Source organism: Lepisma saccharinum, chromosome 8, assembly GCF_977018435.1.
Source record: "Lepisma saccharinum chromosome 8, izLepSacc3.1, whole genome shotgun sequence".
Lineage (NCBI taxonomy): Eukaryota > Metazoa > Arthropoda > Insecta > Zygentoma > Lepismatidae > Lepisma > Lepisma saccharinum.
Window position 1 is genome coordinate 28192515 of NC_139236.1, and position 15369 is coordinate 28207883.

General features: G+C 41.1%; 1 protein-coding gene across 5 annotated transcripts in view; it reads right to left on the bottom strand.

Annotated features, from left to right (window-relative positions):
• LOC145990892 (bestrophin-2-like) overlaps window positions 1-15369 on the bottom strand; it is a 317135-nt gene that overhangs the window by 51291 nt on the left and 250475 nt on the right. For all 5 annotated transcript variants that reach the window (XM_083126371.1, XM_083126373.1, XM_083126370.1 and 2 more), the window contains one exon: window positions 1-239. In XM_083126371.1, coding sequence (XP_082982497.1) covers window positions 1-239 — 239 coding nt within the window. The remainder of the gene's footprint in view (window positions 240-15369) is intronic.

The following is a 15369-nucleotide window of genomic DNA, read 5'->3' on the forward strand; positions in this document are numbered from 1 at the left end:
CTGCGTGTACACCAGTGGAACGCAAACGGTGTCGTATCCTATGAGACTTCCCAGCCTCTTCCTGATGTCAGAGAGCTCCGTCAGCATGGTCTGGACCACGTGGTCGTTCTGGATAAGCGTCTCCTTCCTCGCTCGGTTGATGATGTTGGTCGCCCAAACCAGCGGCATCCAATATTTGGACATCGAGCTCTTCTCGTCCATCAGGTCGAAAATTTTCTTCTCGCTTTCCATCATTAGACCTGAAACAACAGAACGAAACGTAAAACATGTGTAATAAATAAATTGAAATGGCACTCATCGATGATCATGAAAATATGAAAACATCGCTCCAACGAGAAAAATGTTACCGAGAAAATTTGTTTGTATTCATGTCCTCTATACGTTTCCGTGGTCGCCATTAAAATGACACCCTATATGAAAATGGATGTATGTGTGTATGTGTCTGTGTAAAAATAATAAAAAACGACCGATATTAGTGTGGAATCCATAGTTTTCGGGGTTGCTAAGATGAATAGGGAAGCTCCCAATGCCGTTCAAGTCCCAAGTTCATGGGGGTAAAAATAAAATGTCAAAATGACCTAGATTAGTGTCGAATCCATAGTTTTCGGAGTCTCTAAGCTAATTGGCGACATTCACGATGTCCAAACTTGTTACACATATGACTTACAATCTGGAAAGAAATACTATGGGAGGACTACACCCCTGGAACCCTATGGGTGGGGGTTGGAAAGGGGTGACATGCAAAAATAATCTAAAACGACTGATATTAGTGTGGAATCCTTAGTTGTCGGGGTCGCTAAGATGAAAAGTGACTCTCCCAATGTCGTTCAACTCCAAGACATCCCTAGAGGTGAGGGTGGGAAGGGGGTGACATGTAAAACGACCGATATTAGTGTGGAATCCATAGTTTTCGGGCTCTCTAAGTTGAATAGCGACCCTCCCGATGCCTTTCATTTCCAAGACACACCTGGCACCCCTAGGGGTGGGGATGGAAAAGGGGTGACATGTAAAACGACCTATATTACTGTGGAATCAATATTTTTCTGGGTCGCTAAGATGAATCGTGACACTCCCAATGACGTTCAACTCCAAGAAGCCTACTAATTGAATCGCGTAATTATATCTTCTAGAAATACCAGATAATAATGCTAAGGAAGTAAAAGTATGTAGCTAACAAAAGTGCCATCTTTCTACGAGTAAAATACCTTATTACATTCAACTGTAGTGTATATCTGTTTTGTTGCATCTTGAAATGTGAATATCTGCCTGTTTTTACAAATCATTGACTTCGAAGAAAAAACTATTTCATCATGTTTTGCTTCCAACAATTATAATGCCATCTAGCATTCAATTATAAAACTAAGTTGACCATTGTGACATTGTGAAGTACGTACTGAGCACATACCACAACAAAACTCCTGGCTGTGAGTTCTGACCACAGAGCATCATTTATTTGCATTCAACAATACAGATCAGCCTGCCTTCAAAAAGGGTCACCCTTTACACTCCTACCTGCCATCAGAATGGTTTGGCACAATATACAGGGTTGTTCATAAGTAGTTACCCAAAAGTATTATAACATTAAATAACTCAATTGGTATACTACCCCTACATAATTTATTTCCTGCATTAAAATCTACATAACTTCAAGCTTCGACTTAAATGTTCGATATGACTTCTCTCGATGTACACTTTCTCGGAGTTCGCACAAAAGTCTCCCTCACGGCTTCCTTCAAGGCTTAGAAATGAAACTTAATAGTAGGGCGCGTATTTAGAACTACTATTGGAGTTAGCTCTAGGTAACTAAATTTGAATAACCCTGTATATATATTGTAGTTCACTTCATAATTTCCAATTCTGAAGTCTAAACAGCCTCTTTGCTGTAAAGTTCAGAACTGGAGTGTAGTACAGGGTTGGAAATTTAGGTAATTATAGTTTCACACTGTGACTTTTGCTCAACCACAGGAACGAAATCTGGTTTCACCGTGCGAACCACAGATCTGATTGCGGAACTGCTGAATGACAAGAGAGGCTGATCAACCCGTGCAAGGGCGTCGCTGTTATTGCATTTGCCGAGCAAAGCCATTCACAAACAGACTTCTATGACTGTGCACTTCTCTGCTCTGCCTTTCCAAGCTCACAGGGCCGAGGCGTCAGATCACCTGTCCAGATAAGACAGGAAAAACTGCGGTCGTTTCATCGACTCCGAGGAAAGTACATCAACTTCCTTGGCTCACGAGGAAAACCCCGTTGCCCGACCTCCGCCCAACCATGATCTGAGGCAACAGAGAATCTCCTCCCTATGCACTTTTCATTCTACAATTCCTGCCATTTTTTATTGCCGCTGCTGGAAGGGAGCATGCTCTGGATGTTAAAGCACCAAGGTCCTTGCCCGGCCTTGATGACCTCAGTCAACGTTCGTGAGTCATGGTTCCTCTCCAACTGCCTGCGGGCACACCAGCCCAGCCCTTGGGCAAGGCAACCACCGACGGCCCAGCAAATTTCATACTTTCTTGCGTAAGGCTAAATATTATGTTTGTATACTATATATACTTCAAGGGAAGTGGGGAACGGGGAATACGCAGCAGACCAGTCAGACAACATCGGAGGCGCAGAGTTACGACGTCGGGGGAGGATGTGCTGTGCGCACCTCACTCTACAGGCTGCTGAGTTTCTTACCGCGCTTGACTGGTCGCTTCCCCGCTCCCCACTTCGCTTGCCAGCATGTAGGCCGCCCGCCGTAAGACTGGACAAGAACAATTCACGATTACAATTACCACATGAGCGCTAGTGTCGCTTCCAATATGGCCACTATATGTAGGATAAATCTTTGTTTACATTCAGCAGTAGTACGAAATAGCAGCGTGTTGTTATGGCTGGTATGGTAGAAACGTTTAAATTACGCGATATTTTTAAATATTGCGAATGCGATGTGAATTCCAGGAACTCTAACGAAGGTGAAGCTGTGCTGTGAACGAAGCATTTAATTATGATAGGCAAAAATAACACGGAAAACGCAGACGAATGTATACACTGGTTCTTCAAAGCAGTGCTGTATCATCTGCACCTGATGTTGTAACTGGGGTTCTCGGAAATTATTTTAAAATGAAGGAATTAAAATTGACCTGTACTTGAAAAGCTGGGTCAGAAGAAAGTTGCGAACATATCGTTGCAGTTCTTTCTCGGAAGAGGAAGCCTGATTTAATAATAATATTCACGATTTCATGACCAGGCTATCCTCACTGAAAAGGGACATCGTGCTGAATGAAACCCTTACATTAGCATGTCCATTTTCGTTTTCTGGTTACATTTGACATTAATTCATTCTCAAACTATTTTCATCTTCTCTCTTAATCGACTTGCACCTGCTCCAAATTTCACACATACAATAATACATGGATGCATGACTTTTCGAAAAAAAAGAAGTTTTATTTATAAAGTACAATTTAAAACTTTACTTTCATGGTAATATATATTTATCTCTCGAAAAATGAAGTGAGCAGACTCGTCAATTCTTCGTAATTTCCTTGCCGAATTACAGTGTTATCCCCCATGCGAATCTTCTGTCAATCAATTACGTTTTCCCCGATTTATTAAAATAATCATTTTGTTGATTCCACGGGGTGGAAACACATGAAAACTTTTAATTTCTTCTGACCCATAAAACGATTTAGAGCAAAAAGAACTTGAACCGTATACCTTACTCTTGCGGATATTCCCCATTCTTTAAACGACTTCAACACAACGTATCCTACATAGAGTAGTTCCTGAAAATCCCACCAGATGGCATATCGGTTAATTCATCACTTTCCTCACTATTGCAGTCGATTCTCGGCAGAGTAAAGATTCAGTAACTTCCGAAAGTGAGAGTATCCGCTTCCTTTGCCTTTATACACCTCACGAAGATTCGAGTTCGACACTCGAAATTCTGCTCAAGGCCATTAATATCGTCCTCACATATAAATTGAGGGCTAATACCAAAGCCTCAATTTTCGTTAAACGCATGGCCATGAAATTAGGCGGGTGGCAGAAGTTTGCGATGTTGCCGCACGCCTGAGCACAACCGCGTGTGTTCGAAGGTTTCAGAGCAGTCCGACGTGTAGACATGGGACTCCATTTTTGGGGCCCGTAACGGACTTTCAATTCACACGATCTCCAGCTCTGTATCAAATGGAACTCGAAAGTGCCCTGGAGAGAGGTCGGTCCGACGCTCAACTAGGCAACGCAGCCCGGTTGACGTTGCCACACAGTGCTCGAGAACCAGCGACTCTTGTCAGGCTCTCGCTTTCCTTTACTGTGTGGGACCAGCGCAATTCTGCCTAGTCGCCTATTTTCATGGCCGTACGTTTAGTCAACAACCATAAATTTTGTTATTCAAATTTTGACTGGTATAGCAGCACTCAAATTGAAATCCAAATTCAGAAGTTCTAGTTCTATATAAAAGATGTATAACAAAAATATGAATCGAATCATCTTCTAGACATTCTAGCTAGTAATGTTAAGGAAGTATCATTAAACAGCTAAAGGAAGTCAATTTTCCATCTTTCTACGAGTAAAATACCTTATTATATTCAACTATATTGTGTGTATGTTTTTCTGACACCTTGAAATGTAAATATTTTTGTCTGTTTTTACAACTCATTGGCTTCGAAGAAAAAACTATCTCATCATGTTTTGCTTCCAACAATTATAATGCCATCTACCGTTCATTTCCAGCACTAAAGTTGACGATTGTTTTGGCATGCAAGTGACACTTATTTTCATTTTAGTGCCGTAAGACAAAATATAAGTGCTTTCTATTTTCTTTACCCCCAGCATGCGTTTAACTATTGATTTTCCTAAGGTAACGTAGGCTAATATTTTGTTTCCACATTGCATGAACATTGTACTCAAACTAGATATTTTATTGTCTGGACAGACTCTTAAGATACTTCACTTGAATTGTACTGACTGTTCTACGTGGAAAATGCTTTGATCTACTGCAATGTACTAGTTTCAAAATTGAATTTAAAGTCAACATATATGTAAGGAACAAATATATAAAGATAGATACAATAATACTGAATGAAGGAAGAAGTATTTGAACAGAAAAGATCACAAGAAAATTGTTATTGTTGAAAAGCCTCCATTTTGGACAGAAACTCCATACATGGCCAGTGATATATTTAAAGTTTCATTAATTGGTTTGCAGACATTTGTTTAACATTTTCATTTTAAGCTTTAAAAGCTTGTATATGTTCCTAGTACGAAAACTCCGCGAGTGTATTGCATTGGTACATTATAATACGACACTAATCATTAGATTGATTGATTGATTTGGTGTTTTAAGTCCACTTTATGCACAGGAAGGCTAATCGGGACTGGACCTACAGTTTAAAGTGGGTTCCGAACCACTATGAGCCTACACCGCGTACTAATCATTAGACAAAAATCAAATAACGATATGGTAAGTTAAACTACAAGAATCTTTTCAGTTCACAAAAAGAACACTGACACTATGTATTATATGTGTAATGCAAGATGAATATTTTTCGCGTTAGAACAAATAGAACAATTTCATGTCCCGTAAAGGTCTGTGCAGACAATAAAACATGGCATGTAAATGGTTTAAGCACAATGCTCATGGAACGTGAAAATACAAGGTAAGTACAAAGCAAGTTTGATGCATGCGGCGTATAAAAGCTGGAAATTCATTTTTTTATTCTATGGAGTTAAAGAATGGGAAAAACTTGTCACAATCTATGATCAACTTTAGTGTAGGAGAATAATGCTAGATGTTGGAAGCAGGGTATGATAAAATGGTTTCTCTTGAAAGCCTATTACTTGCAAAACACATTCATCGGTTTGCACCGTAGAGGAACCATCACTTCTAAATCTTGGATTTCCTCACAAGCTGAATTCTGGCATCAACGGAGAAGTGTAGATGTATTGGTCGTTGTCAGTAAATTATCATCAAAAACTTTTAAATTCTTGTTCAGTAGCGCGCTGCACATACACATAATATAATATTCGAGTTTGAATTGATGTTTTAAGTCCACTTTGTGCACAGATAGGCTAATCGAGACTGGACCTACAGTTTAAAGTGGGATCCGAACCACTGTGCAATGTGTCTCCACTAGGTATTGGACCCGAGACGTTACCACTACGCCATCGGGGAGGCTCTCATATATTAGAATACTAGTTATAAAAATACAATTGAGATTGTTATCATGAGATGTGTTCTCTGTACACATACACAGATACTCGTACTTTGGCAATAATCATATACCTCATGAAGGCTAAAAATAAATTTTAAAACATGCTAATCCAAGTGTTGTCTACATTAAGTAGATTAAAAAATAACAGTCACATAACTTTCATTGTATCATTGGGAATGACAGGTGACATTGTCACCAACATGTAGTTGGTGACAATGTATTGACCTGGGAGGGGTCAGGTGTCTAGGCTTATCTTGTAGTTTTTCTGAGATTAATAAATGCTAGACATGTCATCTGCAAGTTTTTACAGAAAATATCTACTTCCGTATGAATACCCATTCCACTCTTTCATTACGATTACCTTGTGACTGACTGACTGGACAAGGTCGGGTATGAATATGGTAAGTAAGATTTTATAGGCTAAAATCGGCTACAACGTATGCAACACAGAGTAGCGCACAGGTTGCATACACTGTTGACATAGCGATGGTGTTACCGCTAACGCCATAGCTGAGCGCGTTGAGTGGTCGAATTTCGATCTCACCATCAAAGTCCTCGGGTTATAGTTCCAACTAGGCATGTGATTGTACCTTCATCAACTTCATCTTGTCACCACTCATCGCCATCGTTACGTTTAGAGAAAAGTGGCATAAAAGCTACGCAAAACAACAAAAAATTTATATAAACTGACTGCCAGTGATTCCAAGGAACAAGGGAGAGACTACGTTTAAATAAAGGATTATCTCACCTATTACTTGAGATTTGGTTTATTTTAATTCGCTGTTCTGCCTCTTTTGGCTAATCGCGAAGATGAGGATGAGGGATGATATGATGAAATTGATGAAGGGTCGCTCATGCCCAGGACGCGATTCGAACCTGCGACCTCTGGCGTCGTAGCGAACTGTGCTAACCACTCCGCCGCGAAGACCAGCCCACTATTCCCCATTAGAGACAGAAAGTAATGTTTTTTTCTAAAATATTCACAATAAAATTAGAAATATTTTTAATATATGTATTTGATAAAACACTAAAATGCTGACCAAGGAAAAAAAATATTGTGAAACAATAAAAAATATCTATTTTCACACTAAGTTTTGAATTGGTCAGCATTTTAGTGTTTGGAAACAAGGCTTAATGGTGTTAACATTATACAGTGCCTTTTTCGTTCAAGTCGCCCGCGAAACGTCGGCTAGCTTGGCGGGAAGTAAGATCGCACGTGCCGACACTTGGACCCACAGCTGTACGCTGACTTGCCACTGGACGCGTCAGTTCACAATTATCCAGATAGCTGGTGTCCAGTTTGCATGTGTTTGTGAAGTGTTAAGATGTTAGCAAGTGTCTTAGATTGTTTTGTTTTAGTTTACGTATTACTGGTGCTTTTCTGCAGTCTTAATAATGCCACGCTATCCGTACAATTTGAAACAACGCATTTTTATGCACGACTCTGACGTCATTACGAATTCATGTAGGGAAGTTAAAATACGTTTTGCAGCAGAATTCCCAGATGTTCCTGGTTTACACAGAGACAGTGTTCGGATACTTGAACAAATTTAGGTAATCAGGGTCTGTTCTTGATTTGATAAGAAGCAAAGGGTAAAACGGCGTGTGCTTAATGAGGAAAAATGTTTTTAAGTGCGATAAAAAATCTCTCCGCCGCCTTGCAGAAGAAACAAACATTTTCATGACGTCTGCGTGGCGAGCTACCAAGCTTTCAAACCTGAAACCATACATTAGAAGAATTGAAAGGTAATATCAGGAAGGAAACTGAAGCAATTTTTGGAGAGGAACTGATACGTGTTTGTGAAAATTTCCTTTAAAAATGCCATAAATGTGTGGATGCAGGAGGACACCTCGTGTAACAAGGTACGTGCTCATTTTAATTGTAACTGTCACTTTTTCATTATAGCTAGAGGCTCCAGTTAAGCGGATATTGCTTCCTGTTTGCCGGTAGACGCGATCTTACTTTCCGCCGCGCTAGCCGCCGTTCTGCGGGCGACTGGACCGAAAAATGTATTGGTTATGTTATGATTATTCTCTATCAATAACAGTTTTCTCGTAACAATCCACGACTTACGATTTCTAGTTTAGAATACTTTACCTTGAATAACTTTCAATGCAATGGTCAGTATGATATTAGTAGACAGGAGCTGGATCAATGAAGCAATACTTCTAGTAAGTAAAAAAGAAAAAAATTGCTTAGATGAACCGAAAGAGTTGCATGGAACTATACTCCATCCCTGTTAACTGTGGAGCAGGCAAACGAAAACAAGTCTCTGCGCAAGTAGTGACGCGAGACGGCTCCACCAATGAACACGTGAGAGGAACGCAATTGCGTGGAGTGGGGGAAAGCGACTTCAGTTACCTGCCTTCCCATCAGCGTCTACTGTTTCTCTCTGGCCAATAGATTTCCCTTGCTTCTCTGACGCTATGCGCTGCCTTGCTCTACAGTTAGCTGGGACAGGGTATACATGGAAACGGATCCGTTTATTATTGACGTCCACCGCTGGATCAAGGCACATCGTGCAAATTTCTTAGAATTGCCTCCGAACTTACATAAGGTCTACTCCTACAGCGAGTTTCACAGTGGTCAACCTTGCCTCCAGAAAGTCCATTTAAATGTGTACGCCATTCTAACTACCGCCAGCCATGTGATCAATTCAAGGCCGAGTGGTAGCACTTGATCCCAACGTCGTGCCCTGCCTATTTGATTGCTTATTACATTAGACTCAGCTGAGAGCCCTTGGGTGTCAGCACCGCAAAGTCGACTGTTGGAGCTCCAGCGACCTCGGTCCATTGCGACTCTTGAGGGGAAAATTCTCGTCTCGTTCGCGATAATGGACATCTATAGGTTATTGAATAGCGACCGCAGGGGCGACGTCTGATCGTGACGCTGGTCGTAAATTTTTCCGATGGCGATTATTTCTTTCTGGCAGTGTATCATATAGTCACCATGTCAAGGCAAGGTTCCGGCACTTTATTAGCCGATTATTTCGAGTCTGTCCCTGGTTGTCGAATCTGTATTCTTCCCGAGTGGAACTTCCTGAGGTTGTTCTCCCGGCTCACGTAGGACTGTTTCTCATTAAGGCTTCTGCTCTCTTCGGAATACGTCAAGAAACAGATCTGCCAGAAAGTTGCCCTCGATATGCATCTAGTGGAAGATTAACATTGGTCTGTCCTTAAAGACAGATGAACTCTTCTTTAGCTGTTAGATTCAACGATTGTTAGTTTTGGATTGGGTGTCATTTTGGCTAATCGCGACGACGAGGTTGAATGGTGATCAGATGAAATGGATGAAGAGCCACCTCTTCTCCAGACACCAGAGTCTCATTGGTCTGCATGAATGTAGTCCAGGAAGATAGGGTAACATTTGGATGCTCATAATCAAGTCACTTCTTTCACCCCTGTTAGCTGTGAACATCTTACGGCTGGGGGAGAGATGGCAGCTTAATTTATACCTCAAGGCAGTGGCGGTGATTAGGGAGGACATGTACAACTGTCCCCCATTTTTTGCCACATTTACTCCCGCTCTATGCTAAACTTTATCTACCAAGGGAAAGTACACTATCCTTGCCCCACCTCAGTTTTGGAACCCAATCTCCGCCACTGTCACAAGCAGTAGGAGAGAGATCAAAATATTACTCCATGATTGACGATTTGTTGTTCTATTCTTCATCCACTGTAAGAATGGAGTCAATGTAAACAAAAACACGCGACTTGTACTTCTATGGTTAATCAAACTTTTTCATTGATTCTTGCGCCCTTAGTGTTTCAAGATTTATCCACGGCGCCCCAGTCAGAATGGAGGCCTATCTAACAACGTTCTGTTAGTGTGGCTAGGTTGTTTGCCTTGAGCTAAAAAATAAACAAATATTTCACATTGAAAAACATTTTACATGTAAAATGTACTAAATAAGCACATATTTGGAACAGTCATATTATTTCAATGAAAATATTGGAACATTTCACGACGCTCCTGTAAGCCAGCCACGGCGCACACTTTCGAAACCACTGGGTTAATTATTAACTCGGTTCGTCCACTAAGTATGGCGACGAATGAAGACATGGTGCGATGGTTGTACTTCTTGATGGTCTTGAGGGGATGCGCCTCCGCGCTCCTTCGCAGGCGTACTGTACCGGCGGGGGCCCCTATTCAAGGTGCTTGTCCTTATGCGAGCAAATAACTGAACCTACCAAAGTATAGCTTGATTATTTTCGGAACATCCCGCCGTCTTACGTGCTGGTCTGGTGCGAGTCTATCGCAGACTCCGCCCACTCAATGTTTACGGCCTTCGGGCGCATGCGCGCATTCTTCCCCGGTTTTAGTTTAGGTTCGCTGAACAGCACCAGCGCCAAATCCACTGACGTGTGAGAGCCCTAGCATTGTTAACAGCGAAAGTTATCACTGCGAGCTACAGCACTTTCTCTGGAGGTCGTATGGCTAGATCTCATTAAAAGTTCTCGTTATGGAAAAGTACTGCAGCTCACAGGAAGCGTAGTTGAAACGAGTAGAGCGTGTGCGTATGGAGGAGCAATTGACAAGTTTAAACGCACCCTGAGCACGTGTCACTTCGAGAATCACGAACCCTGCAATCGGGCGGCGCATTCCTTTCACCGACAAATGCGTTCGTAATTGCAGTTGATAACAGACACCGCTTCTAAAATGGTGGGACGGAAGGAACTGCCGATGCTTCGGGGTTGTATTCCAGAAGCCGGCTTCCTAAGAGAATGTAACAGTGAAAGTCACGTACGTATATAAGTCCAAACAGAATTGGAATGCAACTTATAATTGCAGTCTTCTTTCCTTTCACGAATACCTGGATTGCATCCTGAGACACTTAGGAGTACCAGTACCTCTTCCCTCCAAGCATCTTTCTCCAACCTACTCTTTCTTGCACTACACTTACTGGCTCTCGTCTGTATTGTTGCTCATATATATATATCTTGCTCTTTCTTTTTAATTTTCTATTTAATCTTTTCTTTCCCTCATATTATTTATCCAGTAACTAACGTAGTGATTTCCTTTTACATTTGCGGATTCTAATACAGTAAAACCTCGTTAATCCTTACTAATGGGGGGACAAGTTAACAGCTTTAACGAAAGTCCGGATTAACTGAAATAACCTAAAAGAATAGTATTTATAGCAACAAAACACATTTATTATGGTGTATTTAAAGGGCATAGGCCTAAACACACTTTATAGTACAGTACAAAGTCTGCTGGAAACAGAATTTCATCACTGGTTGACTGCCTTTCCTTTGGGAAGTTCTCTTGTTGACTTCTAGCCACATTTAAAACCTCCTTTCATGCTTTTTCTTTTGGCCTTTTGCCTGTCCGGATTAAGCGAAGTCCGGCATATCGGGGTCCGGATTAACGAGGTTTTACTGTATCTACAATCTCTACATCTCCATGTATTCATAACCTTGCAAAGTTTTCTATTTTTTCTCTTCTTGTACTCCAGAATTGGTGAATCAAATCTGTTCTGGCTTCACCATAACAGGTCTGGTCCGTTCTCCTTTGTATAACTAACATATTAATTATTCAATAAAGGGAACAGTGGGTACCTGGAGGAATCTCTAGGGGAGGGTTGGGGGTAAAGGCGGCTAGGGGCGTGGTGCTGATCGCATAACTCCCACCTTCAGCCGTGATCAAGAAAGTGTGGGGCCCTAACTCCACACCCCCCTATACGCATTCATGGCGTGGTGCAAAACACAGGGGAGCACTTTACTTTTACAATAAAGGGGCAAAAATTTTAAAAAGGGGGGAATCCGTAAACATTCAAGGAAAAGACGTCCAGGGTTTGTTTTGAGATACCTGGGTATAATAAGCGAATACCTAAAAAATGTATGGGGGTGGAAGCTGGCATGTTCGGGGGTTCCCCCTTCCCCTTTTTTCTTAGTTTCACGAACAAAAATGGAATTGTCAACGCCGTTCCGCAGGTCTTTAGGATCCCGTTGGGCACAATGAAATACATCCAAACATTTATTTACATATGCATTTTCTTATTTTATGTCGTTATCCTGCTCCTTCTTGTCTAATCGCGATCATGAGGAAAGATGGCACTTTGATAAAAGTGAAGTTACATTACACTGATTTCTTACAGGCGACACAGAATAGAGAATGTGGTTCCCTCCATTATGTAGCGGTTAACGCCGGAGCCTTGTAATGGTGTTCCTGGTTCGAATGCCGATGAGACACGGTGAAACCATAAGTTCCGATACACCTATGAGACTCAAAAAACAAAAGCCGCTTCTTAAGATGAAACAATTGTTCTATGTTCATGCTCTTAGGATAAATGAAGCCGGTTGAAATATCACGTTTTAATATTCAGATTTTATTATTTTGTTATATAAAAACTGAAAGAAACAGTGTGAAGCATTTCCAATAAGAAACCCAAAGCAGCACGTCACGAAATATTATGGAACAAGACATTTGGTTGCATTCAAAATAAGACTTACACACTTGTATAAAAACCTCGTTTTCTTCACCGTTAGCCTTTTTCATACTGAATATGCAGGGGCGGTTCAAGATAAAATTTTCACCTGTCGAAGTCAAGTTTGGGCTCCCCCCCCCAACTTTCTGCCATGGTTCCCCTCCTCCAATATGAAACATGACCATGTTATACATTTACGGTATTAATGATACAAAATAATAGCCTTAAAGCTGATAAAGAACACGTTTATTGTAGGTATGCGTGTATTTAATACCTACATGATGACTTCTAAATAACAGCACAACAATCTCTTAGCATAAATTGCTACATGTATTTGCATATAGGTACATGTCACTTACTATGATATGCTACTATGCAATTAGAAATAAGGTTTTGGCGCTACTCAAAGAGGGCGTTCCGATTTGACGGCCCCCTGGGCGGCGCGCCGGGCTATACAGTATGATCCAGCCCTTAACCCGCCCTTCTGAGGAATCTTAGCACCCGATTGGTGGAAGAGATTAAACTTTGGTGTTTATCGATAATGTACTGGTCTGGCATTAAGATGGATTTCATCTACGATCCTCCATCTACAAAGAGGCTTCCTCTGGCAAGAAGAAAGGCTTTGAAAAGGGCCGAAATACGAAAAAAAAGATAACAGAATGAGGCACTAAAAAAACAAAACCTGAACTCACTTGATAAATTTCTTTCTTAGTCCCAGGCCTCCAAGCGCATAAATTCTTGCTTGAGAATTATATAAGATTAAAGTCATTCAAATTACATACAAAACATTCTACATTTATTTGTTATTAAATTTTCTAAGAGGAGCGGCGTCGTGGTTCCCCTAATGTATTTCTGTACTCACACGAAAGTATGATACTCATTTCTACGACATACTGTGCTCTACTTCAAGAATCAAAGTTCCATTAAGTTGGGTAAAATGTGAAGTTAACAGCATTTTAAAAGTAAAAAACATTTGAAGAAACTAGCTTTTTTGACAGATATCAGAAACGTACATCTCCGCCCACAGGAAATGCCAAGAACAGCAAGATACTGAAAAACCATGAGATCTACGCCTGCGGAGGCAGCCAACCAGTTTCTGAATGGAAAACAACTCTTTAAACGCAAGAACGGGATGAAAGAACCTGCATCGTTGAACTTTCTCTGAGGACAAAAATAAAGCGGCCTCCAATAAACAAATTTCAAGTTAATTCAGTGCAAGGGCCATTAACGTAACGATCAATCCAGAAGGGGGGGGGGGGAAGGCTGTAAAGTGGAACGCTGCTGTTTCATCTTTGCTACCTGGGATCTGATCCATCTCGACTTGATTCGAAGGCGAGAGAGTTAGCGCCTGTGTATATGTGATGGTTTGGAAACACGGTTGTCGGTTCAATCTTTACGGCTTCTGAAAGGGTGACCATGAAGTCTCGAGCCAATGAGTCGTGTTCTATTGCTCGTTTAGTGCAATTATTTTCTTGTTCCAAACATGCCTGTGATAATTTCCGTGTGTATTTTGACAATGTCCTGTTGTCCAGGGGCGGAGGGGGATTTTTTTTTCAGAAATTTTGTAATTTTCCGGTTCCTCCCCTCCCCAAGCATCTATATCCACACTTCATTCCGCGTATAACGATATATCATTCGTCTGTCTAGGGCCTCCGATCTACAGTCATCTAAATGAAACTCTGCATTTTGCTAAAAAAAAATGGCCCGGTATTGCTTACATGGCAAAATGGGCTCGGTAATGAAAAGGTTAAGAAAATGTGCTGCTTATCAGTTCTACCATTGGTCCCTGAATTTATGGCCGCCCTGTATCATTGTCCTTTAGGAAAAATAGGGGCTATTGCGTCAGTTTTGATAATTTTAATTTTGAACTTCTATTTAATTTATCCCCTTATGTGTTAGGTGAAAAGTACGAGTATATGTGTAGCAGGTTGAAATTTAACAAGTGTGTGTGATATGACGACGATGATTTCCCTATACCTGGAAATTTACCCCTTCCTTCCGAAAAAAGTCACATGGTACTGCTATTTCCTGCCTTCAGAAATTGTAGGTTTCAAGCAGATGGCCTTGTAGAAAAAATCGCAGTTTGAATAAGACAGGCAGATTTCTACTTCACCCTGAGGGATTTTCCGTCACGTTCCAGACTCTAGAGTGCCTGAAAATGCAGCAACTATACTTGGACAAATCCCTTCCAGTACTCGTCGATCCTTAAAGAGCTTTCAGACCGAAGTGACAAGGGCCCCTTCAGTCTACAAGCATGCAGAGGCGACACAATGCACGGAATTGAGAAAACGTTCCAATCCGAGCAACACGCAACACATGCAGCTTGCCATGTCGCTTCGGTTCGAAAAATATGCATTTATTTCTGAAGGTTGGTTTTCCAAGAGGCATATGTTGCTTCGGTCTGAAAGCTTCCTTATACATTAGAACCATAATGCTATTATGTGAAGACTTCTTCAATGTTTATTGAGTGTGATTGGCTAGCGAGAGAGAACACATGTCAATGAATGATTGTGATAGGACTTAAGACTAGCGTTTTTTTCTGATAACTTGAGTGCAAGGAATTTCCATGCTCTGAATTGTTCAACAAATCGCACTCAAGGTGCCTACCTTGCATTTTGCTTCATCCAAAATTTTGACCCTTTCTCGTGTTCAATTATTCAACCACTATTCTTGATATAAGACTCCAATTCAAATATCTGACGAGAAAGTACCATATCATTTCCATCTAGCATAGAGAAAGA